The 24,454-nt window shown below is 39.4% G+C and overlaps 1 protein-coding gene across 1 annotated transcript in view; it reads left to right on the top strand.

Moving 5' to 3' along the window:
- The window catches only part of htt (huntingtin), a 395,162-nt gene that overhangs the window by 172,687 nt on the left and 198,021 nt on the right, over positions 1-24,454 (top strand). Inside the window, exons 13-14 of the mRNA XM_067768365.1 lie at positions 4,613-5,617; positions 20,197-20,354. Of these exons, the coding sequence (XP_067624466.1) occupies positions 4,613-5,617; positions 20,197-20,354 (1,163 nt within the window). The remainder of the gene's footprint in view (positions 1-4,612; positions 5,618-20,196; positions 20,355-24,454) is intronic.

Genomic DNA, 24,454 nt, shown 5'->3' with positions numbered 1-24,454 from the left:
CAGGCTGAACTCTTGAACGGTTGATTGAACTGTACCTACGGGAAAGTATACTACTGCGGAGTGGGGAGGGCCATAATTAAGAGGAAGGTGTGCAGGGGCACGCCACAGGGGGGTGTCCTATCTCCTCTGCTCTGGGTTGTGGTAGTCAACGAGCTTCTTGTGGAGTTGGAAGCCAATGGTTGTCGGGTGGTTGCCTATGCAGATGACCTCGCTATCCTAGTCAGAGGCAAATTTCTGGGCACCCTGCGGGACGTTCTGCAGGGCTACCTGGATACTGTGGCTAGGTGGGCTGAATCATGTGGATTAGCGTTCAACCCGGGAAAGACGGAATTGGTTCCTTTTACAAGGAGATATAAGATGCCCGATTTCAGAACTCCCTCGATTGGAGGGGTACCGTTGGTACTTTCTAATAGGGTTAAATATTTGGGAATTATTTTGGACAAGAAACTGTCCTGGAAACTCAATGTGTAAGATCGGGCCAGGAAGGCCGCCGTTGCCTTGTACTGCTGCAGAGGGGCTATCGGAAAGAGATGGGGACTCTCGCCAGGAGTAGTACACTGGCTTTATGAGATGGTGGTGAAACCGATTCTGCTATATGGGGTGCTGGTCTGGTGGAAAGCACTGGACACGGCGAGCACCTCCAAAATGTTAATAGCCGTGCAACGGATGGCGCTGATCGGTATCAGTGGCGCTCTCAGAATAACACCTACCTTGGCACTGAACGTCATGCTGAACATATATCCAGTAGATATTGCGGGAAAAGCGGCCGCGGCAAGGTCGTTGGTCAGGCTTCATGATATGGGATATGGGCTTTCTGACTGCGGACACTCTTGCCTTCTTACCAGTTTCAACGTTATCCCGGACAGAACGGACTATTGTATGCCGATAACTGCTCCCTATACAACCTTCACCCCAGTCATTCCACCGAGAGAGGAGTGGGGAAGAGGAATTATATGGGACATGGGACCGGTTATCTTGTTCACGGACGGGTCGAAGCTGGACGGAAAGGTTGGTGGAGGGGGGGGGGGGGTTGTCAAGAGCCAAAAGTAAGTCGCAAGTTTAAGTTGGCTGATCGCTGCAGTGTATTCCAAGCGAAAGTTGCTGCGCTTAAGGATGCGGTGGATGGAATGCTATCCAGTGCTACTACGGTTAGGGAATTTAACATCTAATCTGATAGCCAGGCGGGTATCAAGGCCTTGAGCTCAACTACAGTGCGATCGAGGGTGGTCAGGGAGTGCCTGACCTCGCTTGCGATTGCATCGAATTATTTTACAATTAAGATTATCTGGGTCCCTGCTGACAGGGCACTGTCCCATGGGTATCCATGCGGTACGTCTCAATATACTGGAAACTCCATCCTGCTGCAGCTGTATGGAGGATGATGAGGTGGAATCACCAAATCACTTTATGCTTGATTGCCCAGCTTTTGCCAGAACTAGGCGAAAGTACTTCGGTCGCGACTCACTTGGATCTCCCGAGGATTTATCCAAAGTTGAGATCGGTATAATTCGGAGCTTTATCGTTGCTACTCAACGATTCTCTAAGTAGCTAGATCTAAGTCACCGTTATTTTTGATGTATGTGAGCTATCCTTATCAGGGCAGCTACCGCATAACCTAACTTAACTAAGTGGGGTTTGAGCTCGCCCGACAGCATGTTCATGAGAGTGGATGCATGGCTTTTACCAAATTTTCTCCTCCATCTTTCAACAATTAGACGGACAGTCTGCTGCTTACCCACGTTTTATAATTTTACCATTCTTTTTTCTTTGTAGTCGGATAGTGGACCGTATTAGCTGTTTTCAGAAATTGGGGTATCTCGGGTTGGACGTTTAATTCGATGGAAATTGTTCCATCAATAGCTTCACGTTTTTCTGTACGCCGGTAACCGGGTTGTCATTATCGTTCCTGCCGGAATTCGCCCTTCCGTTTAAACCTTCCGTCATCCGCCGGTAATACTGGTAGAATTTTTGAGCATCATTACTATCCGCTAGCATCTAAAGCTCATCGCAAACACGCCTCTTTTTTATTTCTAAGTATGCATCCCTTCATTCTTAGCCTCACAACATCGTACTGCTGAATTTTTCCACTGTAGTACCAAATACCCATAATTTACTCATCCTGGAATTGACTTTGGCATCGCGGCAGAGAAAGTCATCGTATGTTTTTTCTAGTTTCATATAATGAGTTCTTATCGTTACACTAAAGAACCCTGCCATGATGAAGATCGCGGTTAGACGCTCGTTCACGGCAGCAAACGGCAATAATAGCCGGCGAAGTCGATTTCTCAGCACAAAACCCACACTTTGTCTCTTGATTTCGCTTTAGCCACATAGCCATTGTAAATGACGTTGGATGACCATATTGTCTTTATGCCTTTCCCGCGTCCATCGATGATTCTTGTACGGCCTTGATAAGACATCAACAAGCCGAAACAGCTGAGCATCTGTGCTTTCTACCTACAGAGTCCGCACACTCCAAGTACCCAAGTACGCAAAGGCGCTGTCAATGATAATAAAAATTCATTAGCAATTATTTCCTTCATTTCAATTTTTTTCGCTAAAAATTTGTGAAGTTACCAAAATAAATTGTCACGAACAGCTGGTTTAGCAGAGTTGCACTGCTACACCGCCATTTCATGCAGGGTAAAAGTGTAACGATTTTGCGTTGCGAGCAGGTAACAATTTTCACAAAAGAACGAAATACCCCGTAAAGGCGTTACCTGCTTTTTAGAATAGAACAAAATATATTTACGACCCTTGCGCGGCGTACAAAAAGCCAAAAAAGAAAGCGCTATAAGTCGAATTTTTAGCGAAATCGAAACAACAGCCAAAGCATTTTCTGTATGGTGTGTTTTTTTATCAATCTTTGTACTCATCAGGTAAAAAATTGGCCGGGCAGCAGTTTCTCCCTTAAATTGGTCCGATTCTTCCCTTAAAACGTATGCCAAAGTCGTCGTCAAAAAGAGAGTTCCGATTTGACGCTATGCTATACTTAACAAGGGGCTTGCGCTACAGCAGATATCCGCTATGAGAACCTTACAAAGTCTGCAAAGAGTTCATAAGTTACATTCCTCAGGCGTTTCGCCGACTTCTTAGCAGTAACAACCGACTCCGATATGTGATATTTAAATGTCGGCTTATTATCGTCGAATTATCGATTTGTTTGTTGCCTTGTTATCAATGGGTTTCAGATATGGCATCGATTTTATATTAAAGTTGTTGTTAGCAAACCTATAACACGTCGATTACAAATTGATAATACTCCGATAAGAAGTGGGCAGCTTTTCGATAACAAATGAAGAAATCATTGACAACCAATTGATAACTTTTCTAGAACAAATCGAAAACATGCCAGAAACAAATTGGTAAAACCCCGAAAAACCCGTTAACTTTTCCATGGTGAATCGATAACCATTTGATTACATAAAAATAGTTGTTCGATAAACAATCGATACATTTTTGATAGTATATTGAACACTTTTCGCTAAGAAATCCATAACTTTTTGATAGTAAATCGATAATTTTTTTATAAAAAATCGCTAACTTTTTGATAACACATAGAAAACCCCTCGATAGCTCATCGAAAACCTTTGTTATCGATGTCAAAATAAAACTTCGAGAACAAATCGATTGCTCATATATTTTCTTTTGATAACACTTCTATAATCAACTTTTTCGTTCCTTTCCTTTACTTTGCCTTCCTTTCGTTTCTTTTTCTTTGTTGTTGTTGTAGCGATAAAGACACTCTTTGAAAGTTTTGCTAATGTTCCTTTACCAGATATAGTTCCGGTACAACCACAGCTAAGAATCCATCCCGACACATTGAACCTTCTAGGCCATCTCTCCCCTCACCCCGTTGTTCCATGAAGACTTTGGGTCTCCAGGATTGTACCGGTGAAATATGTATATGATACATTCATATATGTAACAGTATTCTTCTCGGATAGGTGGGGCTGACAATTGGGTTGCGAAGGCTGTGATGCTAAGAAGCTTTAAAAATCGCTCATCAACCCTTTGAATCTACTTTCCATTGCTTTCATTTCCTTTCCACTACTGGATTTGGCTTGATTTGACTTGACTTAGCATGACTTGACTTGGATTAACTTAACTTGATTTGCTGTCAAATATCGTTTATATTAAACCTGGTACGTTTTTCCCACATTACGCTACAGGATATAGCGTAATAATTCCACTCTCTACAACTTAAACTACCCCACGTTAATATTCTGTATTACCCCATGGAGAAGACGCTTCCGCTTACATGCTGCATTCTCCCATACCGTGAACAAAGACGTCTACGCATCAAAACTCCACTACTATCTATTTGAGCTTCTCTCAAATGCATTTGCTCCTCTTTTGGATATTTTTGTCCCTTCCCTATGTAGATGGCGACCTTCATCAACATCGTTTGTCCTTCTGCAGTACTGTTAGCAAAGTGGAGTTAGTAGATAAATGTCTCTGATTATGTCTCTACACAAAGCGCATTTGCTTTAGTAATTACGTTTTGCTCAAGTTTAGTTACACACATACATACACACACCATACTCGGTTACACATCTGAATAACTATATATCGTCTTTCTATTCTTCTTTATCTTCCGACACATATTCAGATAACGATAAATCAGGAATCCGGCAAGTTATTAATTTCGCTACTCCGGACGTGCCTCAACACTTTGAGTTTGTGCATTGAATTGCGCACACATACCACACCATTGTCGGCTGGCACGCCTATTCATACGAGCAGTCAACGCATCAACAGTCCGAGTAGCAGCGGTGGTGGCGCTATCGGATTTAGCCGCACCAACAGCGGAAGGGATACTTCGCCTACCGTTGGAACAGCTTTTGGTGTCATTGGCGGCGGCGGCAGTGGCACATCCGCAGTCTACCCGTCCAATGCTACCCTAAAACTAATTGAAGAAATTCTCCAGTATTTGAGCACACTCGTAAATTATGCGCCCGGCGAGTGCATTGTATGTCTGCGGCAACTGTTGAAATATTTATTTGGCCAAAATTATGGCAACCAACAGCGGGATTATTATGCCACATTCATAAGACCGTATTTTGCGGTGCGCAGTAAAACCGAACAACAGCTGCAGTTACACCACCAACAGCAACAACAAAATTTGCAACAACAATCACAACGCTATATCCAGGCACAGCAGGACGGCGACAACAGCAGAAACACACATATCGGAGGCAGCGCCGATCATCCGTATATACTAAATTATTCCATGTCAACAACAACACCAACGAAACCAACAAAATTATTAGCCTTTTCAACTGCAACGGGCATTGTGAGATCGGCAGCAACAATTGGTAGCTTAACAACCGCATTGCAGCAGGGGTCCACAGCGGTCGGTGGTGTTGATAGTTTATCAACCCCGACAATGTCTATGTCGTCAAATGTCAAACACAATGAGCTAAATGTAATTGGTAAACAGGCGGCAACTTATATCAGCCATAGTCAGGCTAACTTAAATGTAACGGAATATTATCGTTTGATGGGTGAGCTATTTGTTGGCGGCTTAAATTTGGAAACTTGGAAGTCAGAGCGTGCGAGCGAGTGTGTCAAGCATATCAAACTATTTGAGCCGTTGGTAATCTATTGCCTGATGGTAAGTCCTAAAACTGGAACGTTCACTGTTACTTGTGCATCACATACTTAAGCTTTAGTAGGGTTATGTAGATATCTATGTCGTTATGTATGCATGTATATGTCATTTACTCAGGGAATGCAAAAAATTGCTTCTGGCCAAAACTAAAACCAATTAAATTATACGGAAAGGGCAATGCCACGTACGATGTACATCAGGTTCCGTATTTTATAGACTATCAGTGGACTGTTTTATATTTTTAGAGTATTTAAGGGCTTCGCAGATAATGACAAGTTTTTAATAAAACAAGTAAAGGTGTCTAAGTTCGGGTGTAACCGAACATTATATGCTCAGCGTGAGCTTCACTTGTACATTTCATTTCAGATAAATTACTTTTCTACATAACACGTGGCACCGCCTGTTTAAAAAAAATTAAACCCATTTCCTCTCACAATAAAACTTGATAAGTGAAATATTATTGATTCAAAACTATTTTTGCTAAGTTGTAGCTTATTATTTTCGTCTACGACCCTTTTAAAAATCTTTTATATAAAAGTGGGCGTGGTCTTTAACCGATCCCGTCCATTTTTACTAGAAATATATTCTGCTATAGGGAAATATTGTGTACCCAATTTTGTTACGATCCGTTAATTTTTCTTCGAGTTATGGCTCCCGAAACAGAAAATTGCTTAGTAATAAAAGAGGCGGTGCCACCCCCATTTTTTATACTCAGTTGAGCAGAGCTCACAGAGTATATTAAGTTTGATTGGATAACGGTTGGTTGTACATATATAAAGGAATCGAGATATATATAGACTTCCATATATCAAAATAATCAGGATCGAAAAAAAATTTGATTGAGCCATGTCCGTCCGTCCGTCCGTTAACACGATAACTTGAGTAAATTTTGAGGTATCTTGATGAAATTTGGTATGTGGGTTCCTGAGCACTCATCTCAGATCGCTATTTAAAATGAACGATATCGGACTATAACCACGCCCACTTTTTCGATATCGAAAATTTCGAAAAACCGAAAAAGTGCGATAATTCATTACAAAAGACAGATAAAGCGACGAAACTTGGTAGATGAGTTGAACTTATGACGCAGAATAGAAAATTAGTAAAATTTTGGACAATGGGCGTGGCACCGCCCACTTTTAAAAGAAGGTAATTTAAAACTTTTGCAAGCTGTAATTTGGCAGTCGTTAAAGATATCATGATGAAATTTGGCAGGAACGTTACCCCTATTACTATATGTATGCTTAATAAAAATTAGCAAAATCGGAGAAGGACCACGCCTACTTAAAAAAAAATTTTTTTTTAAAGTAATATTTTAACAAAAAATTTAATATCTTTACAGTATATAAGTAAATTATGTCAACATTCAACTCCAGTAATGATGTGGTGCAACAAAATACAAAAATAAAAGAAAATTTCAAAATGGGCGTGGCTCCGCCCTTTTTCATATAATTTGTCTAGGATACTTTTAACGCCATAAGTCGAACAAAAATTAACCAATCCTTTTGAAATTTGGTACGGGCATAGATTTTATGACGTTAACTGTTTTCTGTGAAAATGGGCGCAATCGGTTGATGCCACGCCCAGTTTTTATACACAGTCGTCCGTCTGTCCTTCCGCATGGCCGTTAACACGATAACTTGAGCAAAAATCGACATATCTTTAATGAACTTAGTTCACGTGCTTACTTGAACTCACTTTATCTTGGTATGAAAAACGAACGAAATCCGACTATGACCACGCCCACTTTTTCGATATCGAAAATTACGAAAAATGAAAAAAAATGCCATAATTCTATACCAAATACGAAAAAAGGGATGAAACATGGTAAGGTAATTGGATTGTTTTATTGACGCGAAATATAACTTTAGAAAAAACTTTATAAAATGGTTGTGACACCTACCATATTATGTAGAAGAAAATGAAAAAGTTCTGCAGGGCGAAATAAAAAACCCTTAAAATCTTGGCAGGTATTACATATATAAATAAATTAGCGGTATCCAACAGATAATGTTCTGGGTCACCCTGGTCCACATTTTGGTCGATATCTGGAAAACGCCTTCACGTATACAACTACCACCACTCCCTTTTCAAACTCTCATTAATGCCTTTAATTTGATACCCATATCGTATAAACTCATTCTAGAGTCACCCCTGGTCCACCTTTATGGCGATATCTCGAAACGGCGTCCACCTATGGAACTAAGGATTACTCCCTTTTAAAATACTCATTAACACCTTTCATTTGATACCCATATCGTACAAACGCATTCTAGAGTCACCCCTGGTCCACCTTTATGGCGATATCTCGAAAAGGCGACCACCTATACAACAACCACCACTCGCTTTTAAAACCCTCATTAATACCTTTAATTTGATACCCATATCGTACAAACACATTCTAGAGTCACGCCTGGTCCACTTTTATGGCGATATTTCAAAACGGCATACTCATATAGAACTAAGGCCCACTCCCTTTTAAAATACTCATTAACACCATTCGTTTGATGCCCATATTGTACAAACAAATTCTAGGGTTACCCCTGGTCCACCTTTATGGCGATATCTCGAAAAGGCGTCCACCTATGGAACTAAGGATTACTCCCTTTTAAAATACTCATTAACACCTTTCATTTGATACCCATATCGTACAAACGCATTCTAGAGTCAACCCTGATCCACCTTTATGGCTATATCCCTAAATGGCGTCCACCTATAGAACTATGGCCCACTCCCTCATAAAATACTGTTTAATGCCTTTCATTTGATACGCATGTCATACAAACACATTCCAGGGTTTCCCTCGGTTCATTTTCCTACATGGTTATTTTCCCTTATGTTGTCACCATAGCTCCCAACTGAGTATGTAATGTTCGGTTACACCCGAACTTAACCTTCCTTACTTGTTAAAATGTGAAGTTTGCCCTCTTTATTGTTATAAATCCACTTGGTGAATGAAATAGCATTGATATAAAGCTCTTTTTTTTGCAAAGATATAGCTTATTTTATTCGTCCACTACCGTTTTAAAAATATTTTATGTAAAAGTGGGCGTGGTCCTTAACCGAATTCGTTAATTTTCCTTCAAAGCATTCCTTATAGTAAAAGCAACCTCTCTGCCGAATTTTGTTACGATAGGTGTAACGATTTATGATTAATAATATTTGTAAAATTGATTTTATGACAAGTGGGCGGTGCCACGCCCATTTAAAAAAGTTTTTCAAATTTTTATCCAGAGTCTCAATATCAGTCCAGATGTCAAATTTCAACATTCTATGGGTATTATTTACTAAATAATCAGGTTTTTTGTGTTTTCCAAAATGTTATATATATAAAAAGTGGGCGTGGTTATCATCCGATATCGTCCATTTTCAATACCCATCTATTCTGGGTCCAGATAAGCTCGAGTACCAAATTTGGTGAAGATATCTCAATATTAACTCAAGTTATCGTGTTAACGGACGGACGGACGGACATGGCTCAATCAAATTTCTTTTCGATAGTGATGATTTTGATATATGGAATATATATATAAATTCCTTTATACCTGTACAAACAACCGTTATCGAATCAAAGTTAATATACTATATGTGCAAAGCACGCTGAGTATAAAAATTAGCTTTGCCGCCCTATTAGTTGTAGCCTTCACGTTGTGAACGCAGGACACAAATACAGGACGTGATCTGACTTTTCCTTCTTAAACGATAAATATAAGAAAATAAAACTACACCTATCCCCCGATTTACACGGAAGATCGGTTCCAGACAAAACCGTGTAAAATGAAATCTTCGTTTTCCTATACAAAAACCGTGTAAAGCGAAAAAACTATCCAATTCAGTCATTTATTTAAATAAAACAAAACTAAAACATCTTAATGAAGGTTCACGAAAAGATAATTCAATCGATAGCGTACCAGTTCAAACCAAAAAAACTCGCAATAATAGTAAAAATTATGGCTTTTTGTTAAAATTTTCATCAAACGATTTTCCTTCCACATGTACTACATATGTACTCTGCGTTTGGTTATGTACATACATATTCACAATAAGGGGAATCCCTCAATATTGCAATCAGTGTTGCCAAGGGGACTCAAAAAGGTTTTTAATGATTTGTGAATCATCAGAGTTTTTAAAATTTTGCTGATTTATGAACCGTGTAAAAGCGAAATCGTGTAAAACAAGTACCGTGTAAATCGGGGGATAGGTGTACTTAGAACAAGTAAGAACGGGACTGTCTTCGGCTGTGCCGAAGACTTCATACCTTTCATGAATGGGGCTGAACAATAATCTTATCCCGTTCGTAATCTCCGAATAATCGGATGTATAAGATAAGAAATATATAGTGAACAGATCTACATACATACCTTAACGATTTTTAAGATAAATATAAAATAAAAAACAGGTAGGTACTTTGTGTGAGGATGCAAAGTTTCAGGTTTTTTGTGGTCTGCGTGTAAAAACTATGACTACGAATCACGTATTTCAACAATATATGACGTAAACGTAACTATTTGATGAAATTTGATGAATTTTGAAGCTTCTAGCCGTAAAAAGGGGGCAAAAATTAGATTTTATATGGGGTATATAATATATATACCACCGATCTCTATGATTTTTTCAGACAACAATATATGCTATATACGTAAGCATATAGTGAAATTTGAAGCGTCTAGCTGTTAAAAAGGGGCAGAAATTGCGCAAAGTTTCTTAACTGAACAATCTGTTGTATGAGATATATACTATACATACCACCGATCTCAACGATTTTTTCAGACAACAATATATGCTATACACGTAAGCATTTGGTGAAATTTGAAGCTTCTAGCTGTTAAAATGGGGAAGAAATTGTGCAAAGTTTCTTATCTGAACAATCGGTTGTATGGGATATATACTATATATACCACCGGTATCTATGATTTTCTCAGACAACAATATATGCTATACACGTAAGCATTTGGTGAAATTTGAACATATCTAAACGATTTTTAAGATAAATATAAAATAAAAAACAGGTAGGTACTTTGTGTGATGATGCAAAGCTTCACGTTTTTTGTGGTCTGCATGTAAAAACTATGACTACGAATCACGTATTTCAAAAATATATGACGTAAACGTAACTATTCGATGAAGTTTGATGAATTTTGAAGCTTATAGCCGTAAAAAAGGGGCAAAATGACAGTTTATATGAAATATATAATATATATACCACCGATCTCTATGATTTTTTCAGACAACAATATATGCTATATACGTAAGCATTTTGTGAAATTTGAAGCTTCTAGCTGTTAAAACGGGGCAGAAATTGCGCAAAGTTTCTTATCTGAACAGTCGGTTGTATGAGATATATACTATGTATACCACCGATCTCAATGATTTTTTCAGACATCAATATATGCTATACACGTAAGCATTTGGTGAAATTGGAAGCTTCTAGCTGTTAAAATGGGGCCGAAATCGTAAAAAAAATATATATATACTATATATATATACTATATATATATACTATATATACCATCATATATATATTAAATATATCACCGATCTCTATGATTTTTTGACACAACAATACATACTATATACGTAAGCAATCGGTGAAATTTGAAGCTTATAACTGTTAAAATGGGGTAGAAATTGCGAAAAGTTTCTTATTTGAACAATCGGTTGTATGAGATATACACTATATATACAACCGATCTATATGATTTTTTCAGACAACAATATATGCTATATACGTAAGCAATCAGTGAAATTTGCAGCTTATAGCTGTTAAAATGGGGTAGAAATTGCGAAAACAGACAACAATATATGCTATATACGTAAGCAATCAGTGAAATTTGAAGCTTATAGCTGTTAAAATGGGGTAGAAATTGCGAAAAGTTTCTTATCTGTACAATCGGTTGTATGAGATATATACTATATATACAACCGATCTCTATGATTTTTTCAGACAACAATATATGCTATATACGTAAGCAATCAGTGAAATTTGAAGCTTATAGCTGTTAAAATGGGGTAGAAATTGCGAAAACAGACAACAATATATGCTATATACGTAAGCAATCAGTGAAATTTGAAGCTTATAGCTGTTAAAATGGGGTAGAAATTGCGAAAAGTTTCTTATCTGAACAATCGGTTGTATGAGATATATGCTATGTATACAACCGATCTATATGATTTTTTCAGACAACAATATATGCTATATACGTAAATATTCGGTGAAATTTGAAGCGTCTAGCTGTTAAAATGGGGCTAAAATTTGCGAAAATATATATATATATACTATATATACCACCATATATATACTATATATACCACCGATCTTTATGATTTTTTCAGACAACAATATATGCTATATACGTAAGCATTCGTTGAAATTTGAAGCCTCTAGCTCTTAAAATAGGGCAGTAATTACGAAAAGTTCCTTATCTGAACAATCGGTTGTGGGGGGATATATACTATATATACGACCAATCTCATAAATTTTTTCAGGCAACAATATGTGCAATATAGGAAAGTATATGGTGAAGTTTGAAACTTCAATCTGTTAAATTGGGTAAGATATTACAAAAATCCTCTTTTTCTGAAAAATCGGTTGTATGGAGGATATATGCTATAGTGGTCCGATCCGGTCGGTTCCGACAAATGTCTAATCGGACACCCAAATACACCCGCTCACCAAATTTTATCAAGATATCTCAATAATTGAGGGACTAGTTTGCATACAAACAGACAGACGGACAGACGGGCATGGCTAAATCAACTCAGCTCTTCAACCTGATTATTTCGGTATACTTAATGGTGGGTCTATCTATTTTCCTTTAAGGACTTACAATTTTCGGTTTCGTGACGAAATTAATATACCATTTCATTTTCACGAAAGGTATAAAAATGTTACGAATTATGAATCCGCTAAGTACGCATTGTCCATGGTTCGAATATTTAATTTATCTGATAAGTCATTAAGGAGCTATTAGGCTTTAAAAATTACATTACATTACATACAGTTTATAAGCGATTGACGTCAGAAAGCAGTGTTCCTTTGGTATGCCCATTATGAATATCCAGTCTTCTCTCTTAAGGGGTATGTACAACTTTGTATGTATTAGCATATGATCTTAGAAATTATGCAGCCCACGCTTCTATCCACGCCTTCCCTCTTCATTGATCATATGCAACTTATATTTAATAAATCGTTGTTTTTTTTGTTTTGTTTTACTTCCTTTATATTAGTTTCGTTTAACGTTTTTCCACTAATTTCCATAAAAAATTGAAGAATCTTGCAATCCATTTTCGAGTAACTTCCCGGAGAGCTTAACCTGTAACACACATCCGGACCCGGTGACAGTTAAACATGAAAAAAAAAAAAACGTTGCTAGCTGCCCCAGGGATCGTACAAATTTTGAAAAACTTCGGAATTTGAAAATTTCGCTATCGAGTTTTAAGGAACTTCTCCATAACTCAGAGGTCTGAAACTGTCAATTTATAACATGTTAACTGAATAAAGTCTCACCCCTGATGAAGCTAAGCAGTTTGTGGAAATGTTGGTTCACAATAGCGAAGTTTCTCTAACATCTCATTGTTCAAAAGTAAGACTATTTTCCCTAAAAAAAAAGAAGTTTTTGAGTTTTGTTACGCTCGGAAAATATAAAGTATTTTATGAGTTTAATATTTTGCTCATACGTACTTATTTTCGATTTTTTTATTCCGCTTTGCAAACAGGTGTTATTTTATAGTTTAATATTTCGCTCGGAAAATTATTATTTTTAGAGTTTTTTTTTTATTTCGCTCGGGCCCAGGGCCCCTATCGTGTATTACGAACCGTGATCGAAAACTATTTTTAAAATCGCAATAGCTCTAAGATGGTGAATCGGAGTAATAACATATGTGAAATGGGGACGATGCGTACTCATATTATACTCAATTGATTGTCGTTATGGATCTAATGAGTACTGGTAGTCCCCATTTCCCATACTTCCCTTATCCGATAACCCATTTCGGAGCTATTGCGATTTGAAAAATTGGTTTCGATCACGGATGGTATAACGCGATACGGGCTTAGGTTTTTTTTAGCATATTATTATTTTTCATTTTTTGAGTTTTCTATTAAATCGGAGATATAGACCATAAGAATTCGGAGGACCTAAAAATTTCTTCATATAATATGGACATCTAAAGAAAAGTTTTACTTCATTTATTGAAGTTTGTTTAACAACCAAACTAAAAAACCCTATCAAAAACGGGGACGTATGTTAAAAATATTTTTTTTTTTTGTACTACCGACTGTTTTCTTTATTTATTACAAATTTGTTTTTTGGTTTACAGTCCAATAAATCAGAAAAACGCCTTTTTTATTTTTTCGCCAACGGTCGACCTTTTATTTTGGTCTTCTTCAGGGCTCAAAATTACTGCGTTCTTCCTTGTCCAGTTGTTTTGTATAAATATTTTGTTTTCTGCATTGTGCAGAAATGGTCATATATAAAGATTTTAAATTATAAGGCTTTGGGATTAGTTTTTTTTAAGTTTGAATGAAATTGAAAAAGAAATAATAACTATATATATTGTCACGGATATTAGCATCACTAAGCTATACCATCACTAAGGCCATGCCAAGCAGTATTCACATCAATAATTCAATCATTATGTATCTACATGAACGAATAAATAATTGCGTCTACACATATGTACGTATACAAGCATCGGAGCGGCAATGCACAAACACATGCATATATCTTATCTGAGTTGTCACAAGAGAGAGCAATAATTTGTGCACGTAGTTGTGGCTGGCGATTTTGTAGCGACACTAACTACTAACTTCTGGAAATAGAAGAGCCTAGATGTATGCAGCGTAAACTATAAAAGTGGCGCAAGCGAGTAAGAAGTAATTCAGTTTGAGTTGAGCAATCAATCAGTTATTGATTAAGACCGCGATCTGGCGGCCAATAGTAGAGTTTCATTTGAGTTATCAATCAGTTTGGTTATTAAGCCAGCGAGTAGCAAAGTATAAGTGTTATTGTGAAGTACTTTAATGAAGGCCATTTTTCCATTATTCAATATTGGAGTTATTTATTCAACAGTTTAGCGATACGAACCTAGAAAAAGGGCAAATAAGAGGATTTGCAGTAAATTCGTTACAATTGGTGTCAGAAGAGGAATTGTTGAATAAATTCCAGAGGACAACAAGGACATGGCAAAGTTCAGTGAATTGAAGATCCAGCAACTAAAGAAGGAGTTGGAGAGCCGTGGATTGAATACAAGCGGCGTTAAACTTGAACTTCAGGCATGGCTACGAGAGGCAATGGAAGGAGAAGGAATTGATGTGGAAGAGTATGACTTTCATTTTGATGGCGAGGAAATAACAAAAATGGAAGAAACACCGCAGACAATGGCGAACACAGACTTGAACATGATTTTGGCTGCAATATCTGCTCAAATATCGACAGTGGCTTCTCAACTGGAATCGCAAAGGACAGATATAACATCTCAACTGGCATCTCAACTAGAAGAACAGAAGACGTATATGGTATCCCAGATGGAATCACAAGAAACGCGTATGTCAGAAATGTCGACACAGATTACATCGAAGATGGAAGCACAAGAGGCACGGATATCCGAAATGTCGGCTCAAATTTCAGCACAGATATCAGCGCAGATCTCTGCTCAACTGGAAGAGCAGGAAGGACGTATTTCCTCGAAGTTGGAGGCGCAAGATACAAAAATTTTACAGTTTGAAGAAAAAATCGAGGCCGAGGTGGATGCTTTGAGAGGACGTATCGAGCAGTTACAACTAAATCGTCCAGCAGTTTCAGCGAGTAATCCAAAGGTAAAAACACCATCCTTTGACGGTTCTGTTCCTTTCCAGGTCTTTAAGCTACAGTTTGAGAAGACCGCAACAGTGAACCACTGGAATGCTGAAGATAAAGTTGCTGCACTGTTCATGGCGTTGAAAGGGCCTGCAGCTGAGATTTTACAAACCATTCCAGAGGGCGAACGGAACTGTTATGAAGCATTGATGGGCGCTCTAGAGAGACGATACGGAACTGAGCATAGGAGGCAGATATACCAAATGGAGTTGGTGAACCGCTTCCAGAGGCCTGGTGAAACATTGCAAGAGTTTGCGTCGGATATTGAAAGGCTAGCACGTTTAGCGAATGCGGACGCACCCGTGGAGTACACCGAGAGGGTAAAAATCCAGAGTTTTATAAACGGCATACGGGACGTAGAAACGAAGCGAGCGACATATGCAAACCCAAAACCCACATTCGCAGAAACGGTGTCACAAGCTCTGATTCAGGAAACAGCGTCGCTTCTGTGTAAGCCAGTTTTCAAAACACGCCGTGTGGAAGTGGAAAGAGCAGATTGGGTAGACACAATTTTGGAAGCACTGAAGGGATCACAACAGAAGAATGCCGGAGTTATTAAATGTTTCAAGTGCGGCAACCCAGGTCACATTGCACGTCATTGCGATCTTGGCCCTAATAGTTCCAACAATGTGGGTGGCCGTAAACGGAAAGCTGGCGGAAATGAGCAAGAGCGTGTCGAATGTAAAGAACGAAAACTTGCCCCGGCTATTGAATGTCCTATGATATCTGTGTCGCAAATTGGAAGGAAATCAAGCAGTCTTACCGTCAGAGGGAATGTGGATGGTAAAGAGCGTGTACTGACTGTAGATACGGGGGCATCTCATTCCTTGATTCGATCTGATTTGGTCTACAGGAGAGTAAAGTCATTACCTGGAGCAAGGTTGCGTACGGTCACAGGCGAATATAATCAAGTCCAAGGCGAAGTGGTATGTGGGGTATTAATTGGGAAAGTCATGGTTCTACACAAATTCGTTGTAGCGGAGATCGTTGATGAAGTCATATTGGGAGTGGACTTCTTGGTTGACCATGACGTCAGGATCGATATGCGGAGAAAAATTATGCGCTATAAGAACCAGGACATACCGCTTAACTTTAGTTTGGAAAAAGGGTTCAGCAGTAATCGGGTACTGGTGGAAAAGACTCGACAAAGACCACGAAAGTCAAAGACAAAAGTTGATAGATCGAATGGGCCAAATAAATCAAAATCAAAAGTACCTGCGAGAGAAACACTGGCATTGACAAAACCTAAAAGACGCAGGAAAACGAAGCAACGAATTTCCGAGAAAGAATGCGAGGGTAGTTTCAAGCCGGAGCGCACTACTGTTGTGAAATGTGGGAACGATATGCAAAGCAAATCCGTCCAGCGCAAGCTCTACGAAGTGGTTCATTGACCAAAAAACAGAGTGTGAAGGAACGGTCCAGGGTAATGAGTAGTAAGATGAAACACTGGCATGACAAGAACTTTAATTCGGAAGGTTTCTTGGCGGGAGATTTGGTACTGTTAAACAACCCTCACCGGCGGAAAGGTGTTCCAGCCAAATTTCGGTGCAGTTGGGAAGGCCCGTACAAAGTTGTGAAGAAGATCAGTGATACCATCTACCGCATACAAACCACTGGGAAACCACGGATTAGAAGAGTTGTACATTTGGAGATGCTAGCGGCAGTTAGATCGGGAGATTTGTCTGATCGGGACGATCAGACTTAGGTGGAGGGCAGTGTCACAGATATTAGCATCACTAAGCTATACCATCACTAAGGCGATGCTAAGGCCATGCCAAGCAGTATTCACATCAATAATTTAATCATTATGTATCTACATGAACGAATAAATAATTGCGTCTACACATATGTACGTATACAAGCATCGGAGCGGCAGTGCACAAACACATGCATATATCTTATCTGAGTTGTCACAAGAGAGAGCAATAATTTGTGCACGTAGTTGTGGCTGGCGATTTTGTAGCGAAACTAACTAGTAACTTCTGGAAATAGAAGAGCCTAGATGTATGCAGCGTAAACTATAAAAGTGGCGCAAGCGAGTAAGAAGTAATTCAGTTTGAGTTGAGCAATCAAACAGTTATTGATTAAGCACGCGATCTGGCGGCCAATAGTAGAGTTTCATTTGAGTTATCAATCAGTTTGGTTATTAAGCCAGCGAGTAGCAAAGTATAAGTGTTATTGTGAAGTACTTTAATGAAGGCCATTTTTCCATTATTCAATATTGGAGTTATTTATTCAACAGTTTAGCGATACGAACCTAGAAAAAGGGCAAATAAGAGGATTTGCAGTAAATTCGTTACAATATATATACTTGAATTACATTGTGTTCATTTTATTACTTATTTCCTACACTTCCTACATCTGCTATCCTAGACCAAGTCTAATTTAAAGACATACGACGCCAGAAAGCAGTGTCCAGTCAGAATACCCGCCACGAGTCTGAAGCCCCTCTTTTTGTGATTGGAGTAACTGTGTTGGTCTAAGGCTGTAAGACCTACACATGATCTTCGACACCCGACCATAAATAGATAGAAGATAACGAAAATACCGATGAGTGAGCAAAGCAGGGTGCAGCACTCGCTGAATCGACGGTAAACGTCCGGATCCGTTTCGGAGAAGTCAAAAAGAGACAAGAGATGCATATGATCCATCAAGCAGGAAGGGCGTGTACAGAAGCGTGGGAATGCAAATTTTCCAAGGTCATGTACAACTCCTGCGATATTAGACCCACAAAGTGGCTCCTTTGTCTGAAGAAAGAAGACTTAAGTATCACGATGGGCATACTAACTGCACATTGCCTTCTGGCGTCGCAGGCTTATAAGTTAGGCCTCGTCAGTAACAGCAGATGTACGAAGTGCGAGCTGCAGGAAGAAACTGTTAAGCACGTTCTGCGTTCTCGTGTTCTGCATTTCTGCTTTCTCGAGGCAGCAGTTAACCTAGGTCCTGGAAACTTCTAGGACGGAGTTATCCTATAACACAAGTACCGTCACCTGATTGGGTTCTTAAGTTTGGTCGTCAAAAATTTCTGGTAACACTATGAATACTTTCAGTCTATGTGAGGTCTTTATTTAGCGGCAGTTCAACCTAACCTAGATGCTGTGCTATGCAAGATTATTGCCTTAACTGCTGCTTGGCTGTGCACATAAAAGTTAACACGGCTCCAGTTTCAGCTATACTCTTCCAGTGTTTCCACTGCTGTGATTACGGGTAGCACGTCCGCTTGGAAATCGCTACAGTGATCTGCCAGCTTGTAGGATCTGTTAATTTCGGGATCAGCTTTATAAACCGTAGACCCTACTCCTTCCACTACTTTGAAACTATATGTGTATGTGGCTCTAAGAGCCCCTTCGAAGCACAGAAACGTAATCAGGTAGTCTATTCGTCCTGTAATTGATGACGCTATACTACTATGGCCGTATGGTCTGCGCTCAAACTGCCCAGCTATGTTGTTAGGGGAGTGATGTGAGTGTGGACAGTCCTTTGTGTATATGACCCGAGTAAGATGAAAATGCAAAGCCTTATTTATGTACAATATTTGTACTAATAGATTAAACCGTTCGACATAGTAGCGAATTACAAAGTAATAGCAGCGAATATTTAAAGATATTACTGAAATAGGATAAGGCGGTAAGCCCGGGTGGCAACTCCGCTTGAATATATTTTTGTATAAATACGACGTAAAATACATCTCGTGTGAAATCCATTTTGGCATGAAAAAATATTCAAAAATCGCTCGACTCAAGCTATAAGATGGCAAGTTGGTTTATGCTTGTGCCGATTGTACTAAAATATCTTAAATTTAGCAGTGGTGCGATTTTAAATCGTTTGCAAATGCCTGCTGAGTTTAATGCTAAGTTCTACCTGTACTTTTAGCAGAATTTCTATATGCAGTGGAACATATGCACTAGGGCGGGTCGATTTAAAAATCGCTCATTGCTCTGTGAAAATCGTATTCTAGGGATCAAAATAAGAAACTTTGCCGAAGGAACCATACCTCTAAAACGAATTCTGATGCCCCCCCCCCCCCCCCCCCCCCCCTTTGGGTCGAACTTTTGGGTTGGGGCAATTTCAATTCTAACTGCTGTGTCTTGTGGTGGCTTAAAAAAACAACACAGGAAATCTTACGATCTGCAATTGTGTCACAGTGATACCTTCATTTTTTAAAACGGTTGAATAAAAAACCCACACAACTATGTTTACGACATGCAAATGCATCACAGTGATGCCTTGGTTGGGGGTTGTAAAAACGCTAATTTCTAATAATTTTTTTTTAATTTCTTTTCTATTACTAAGTTAAATTCATTTTTTCATTTACATATGTTCTGACTAAATAAATTTCTAAAGAGAAAAATAAACTCCAAAAAGAAAAAACATAGGCATTTCAAAGTGGGATTTTTCAAAATTTGCCCCTACGACCCAAAGGGGGGACATCAGAATTCGTTTTAGAAGTATAGTTCCTTCGGCAAATTTTCTTATTTTGATCCCTAGAATATGATTTTCACAGAGCAATGGGCGATTTTTTTGCCTCCCCACAAATCGACCCGGCCTAATATGCACCCTTCGACGCAGTGAAGAGCTATCAGCGCATGCATAAAATATGTATTTGTTTATTATTCGTGACTATTAAATCTCTCGAAACTCTTACATTCACTGAAATGCATTTAAATAAATTCAAATTTACATATATATGTATATGTAAATTTTTAAACTTGTCTGCATTTTCAGTTATTCCTCAAATCGAATGCACGTATTCAGGCGCCTATTTTGGAGTTGTTGCATCAATTGTTGGAACTAAACGTCACTTACAGTGTACTCGACTCGAAAAATGTAATATTTGATCAGATTTTAAACAATTTGGATTTAATTGAAAATGGAATTGTTAGGTAAGTATAGAACTTTGATATAATGTTTATTGATGTATTGCGAAATTGTCTGCATGACTGTATGTGATTGGTAACATGTGGTGAAATCAACCAGTTCCAAATAACATCTGTGACGGACTTTTCCTTGACTTTGCCGGGGTTGGTCTCAGTCCGTCCAGGGTTCCTGGAAGTACAAATTCCTAACGGTCCTTCTGAAAGAATAACTCTGTTTTGTTCGATACAAAACGTTATAAAAAAATTATTTATTTGATAAAATTCTACTTTTCTACTCCTAGGCTGATTTCCTTGCTCTATAAGAGGTGACGGAGGTGATAAAGCCCTCGGCCAACCTCTGCGGTCGAATGGAGTGATAAAGCCTCCAGACGAGTATACTCTAAGTACAAATGAAGTGAAAAAGCCTTCAGGTGTACTCTTGGTCGGTAGTGATAAAGCCTACCGACTCGTATGCCTGTCTCCTAATCTCTGAATTTCAATGCGAACTCGTCGCCCTTATATACTAATTTTTGCACGCAGGCAAACGGTTATTTTATAATAACAACTTCTTACTAATAGTATTAACAATATAAAACAACTGTTATTCCGGTGAATATTTCCTTCCCATGAATTTCCATGCACCATAATGCTCCTTATTGAATACAATGCCTTTGTACTTGCTCATACTGTGCTTTCCAGGCTTTGGTTTATATATTGTGTGTTTGTATATTTGCTTGTGGTCACCTGATTCTAATGTTGTGTTTTTGCTTTTCCCAATGCTTCTGCCTGCTGTTGTATGGCGTGCGTTGGTGTGTTGTATGCTAGTGCGTAAATATGTATAACGAAATTTCAATTAGTAGCGGCGCTTATTTTGACGACTTGCTGCTGATCTCCGTTCACGTAAGTTATTATGTATGTTGTATTTGTAACTGGGTACATTGGTGCAAAAGTGCGCAAGTGTAATTTGCTCTTCAATTTAATAATTATAAATTCAATGTACAACAGAATATATGTATTTAGGGCATAATTCATAAAGGTATACATATGTATATTTCTGGTGCTTCATGCAAAAAAAAATATATAAGTGATAAAAAAAGAGTATGTTTACGGGATATTTATGTAATTGTGGTTAGAGTTTACCGAGTTTTTATTGGTTGATCCGACTTCCGGGTAGTTCTTGATATGAAATTTCTTCGTGTATAATTTGACACTGTCTCGGTTGGGCATGTCCGTTACTACCGACTTCATCCGGATTGAAGTAGAATCTTACAAAATAGTCTGTAATTCCGCAGTTGTCTCGGGGTGTGTGTTCGTTTAAGGCTGCCATAGCGAACTGCCTTCCCAGGTGTAATCTTGTTCCATGCGCCGGTTCTCTGGCGATCTGTAATTTATTTTCTGGAAATATTCGTACCTGATTCTCCGCAATGTTTTGTACTTGACCGTCTCTGTATGCTATCAGCTGTTGACTTGTACCTTGGTTCTCTCCGTGTTGTCTCTCGGTCTCTTCGCTGACTCGTGTGAGCGTACCGCAAATGGCTACCTCGCTGTTATTTTTCTGTTGTTGTACCTCTGGCTTGTTGTTTGCTGTTCGATTGGACGGTGTTGACGCGGTTTGATCTTCACTAGCGCCCTTTTGTATCTCTCTTTATGACTTTGCTTTGCTAAAGTTATCTACCGCTTTTGATAGCTGATGCTCCTTTACCAGCACTAGGTCGCCTATCGCCGGTCGCAATTGCCTTCTTCTTAAATTGTAATACTTCGCTTGCTCTATAGATGCTCTCTCTTGCTTCCGTCGTACCATCTCGAATATTTCTTTCATCCTCGTTGACTTCTCTCCTGGGTTCGCTAATTTCTCACCTGTACCAAATGTCTGCTCATCGTAAAGGCTGTTGGGGATTCTCGGTTCCCTCCCTTGTACTATGTATGCTGGACTGTAACCTGTCGATTCACATACACTTGTATTCAATGCCAGCGTTATCTCTGGTAACAACTCATTCCATGTCTTCTGCTCTTTTCCCGTAAATTGTGCTATCATCCTCTTGATGTTCCTGTTTGCCCTCTCTGTTGGGTTCTCCTGCGGTGTGTACGGTGTCGTTAATTGGTGTTTCACGCCAAGTTCCTCTAAAAATCTCTTAAAACGTCTGCTGATAAACTGTGCTCCGTTGTCCGTAATAAATACTTTTGGAACACCGAACCGTGCCAAAATCCTCTCTCGAAATCCTCTTATTAAACATTCTGTCGTTGCCTTTCTGATTGGTATTACTTCTACCCATTTTGAAAATTTGTCTAAGAATACTAGTGCCATTGTGTTTCCATGCTTCGATCGTGGCATTGGACCAACAAAGTCTGCACAGACTGTTGCCCAAGGCTCCTCTGCAATCTTCGTTAGCATCTTGCCTGCGGCTGGCTGTTGACTCTGTTTGTAAATTTGACATGTGTGACACTGCTGTACGTACTTTCTTACATCCCTGAACATTCCTGGCCAATAGTAACGTGTTGTTGCTCTTGCTATCGATTTTCGGATGCCCATATGCCCTGCGCTCGGTGTGTCGTGGATCTCCTCTAGCACTCTGCGTCGCTGTGAAGTCGGGACACACAGCTTCCATGGCACTGCATCTTCGCCATCCACCTGACTTCCTATGCGTCTGTACAACTTTCCTTCCTCGATAACGTACTCTGGGAATTTCTCCGGGGTCTTTCTTACATCTTCCATCTTTGCTTTAAGCCACTTGCACTCGTCTTTTCCGTCATCCATCGTCAACGTACCCAACTGCTCGTCCATCGGTTGCCTTGATAATGCATCTGCCACAAAGTTCAACTTTCCTTTTCGATACTGTACGTCGAATGAGTATTGCTGTAGTTCCAGCGCCCATCTCGCATTCCGACCAGTCGGGCTCTCTATCGCATTCAACCATTTCAACGCTAGGTGATCTGTTATTACTGTAAACGTGTATCCTTCTACGTACGGCCTCATTTTTCGTATTGCCCACACTATTGCCAAACACTCCTTTTCTGTTGGTGAGTAGTTCATCTCTGCCTTGTTTAACCTGCGGCTTGCGTATGCTATTACTATTATTATTCTTCGTCGCCTGACCCTTGCGTAAGTACTGCACCAAGACCAAAATCACTTGCATCCGTCTGTAAACTAAACTTCCTCGAAAAATCTGGACAAGCGAGTACCGGTGCCTGCGTCAGTGCTGCCTTGAGTGCTTCGAATGCTGATTGTTGCTCTTCAGACCACCTCCACTTACTACCTTTCTTAAGCATAGATGTTAACGGGTGTGATACTTGTGAAAAATCCGGCACGAATCTTCTATACCATGACACAACTCCTAGAAAACGTCGTAACTCTCGTATATTCTTCGGTGGTTGCAGTTCTTTGATGGCTGCTATCTTGTCTGGGTCGGTATGGATGCCTTCCTCGCTAACGACATGACCTAGATATTTTAACCTTTTCTTAAAAAACTCACATTTTTCCGGGGTTATCCTCAGGTTCGCTCTATGCAGCCTTCGAAATACTTCTGTTAAATGTGCAATGTGCTCTTCCAATGTTTTGCTTGTAATGATAATATCGTCGAGGTATGCAAACGCGTATGGCTCCAGTTCTGGTCCTATGACACGATCAAGTGCTCTCTGAAAAGTTGCTCGAGCTGAGTGCAGGCCAAATGGCATCACCCTCCATTGGTATAGTCCACGCCCAGGTACTGTGAATGCGGTGTATTGCTTGCTGCTTGCTTCCATAGGTATTTGCCAATATCCATTTTTCAAGTCGAGGCTACTAATAAATCTCGCGCTTCTTAATTTGTCCAAGATATGTTGTATACGTGGTAAGGGGTATGCGTCTGGTACTGATCTTGCGTTTAGTTGGCGGTAATCTACGCAGAGTCTCCATTTTCCATTCTTCTTCTTTGCAAAAACTGTGGGCGCGCTGTGCGGGCTATTCGATGGTTCGATGCAACCTTTTTCGATCAGCTCGTCGACTTCCTTGTTGATAATTTCTTGCATTTTCGGATTCTTCGGATAGTACCTTTGCTTAATTGGACGGTCGTCTCTCATAACTATTTTGTGTGTGGCCACGTTGGATACTCCTGACATGTTTGCGAACACCTGTAATTCTTGGCTCAGAA

Source organism: Eurosta solidaginis, chromosome 1 (genome assembly GCF_040869045.1).
Source record: "Eurosta solidaginis isolate ZX-2024a chromosome 1, ASM4086904v1, whole genome shotgun sequence".
NCBI lineage: Eukaryota > Metazoa > Arthropoda > Insecta > Diptera > Tephritidae > Eurosta > Eurosta solidaginis.
The sequence above is the reverse complement of the archived record's forward strand: the minus strand, read 5'-3'. Positions and strand labels throughout refer to the sequence as shown.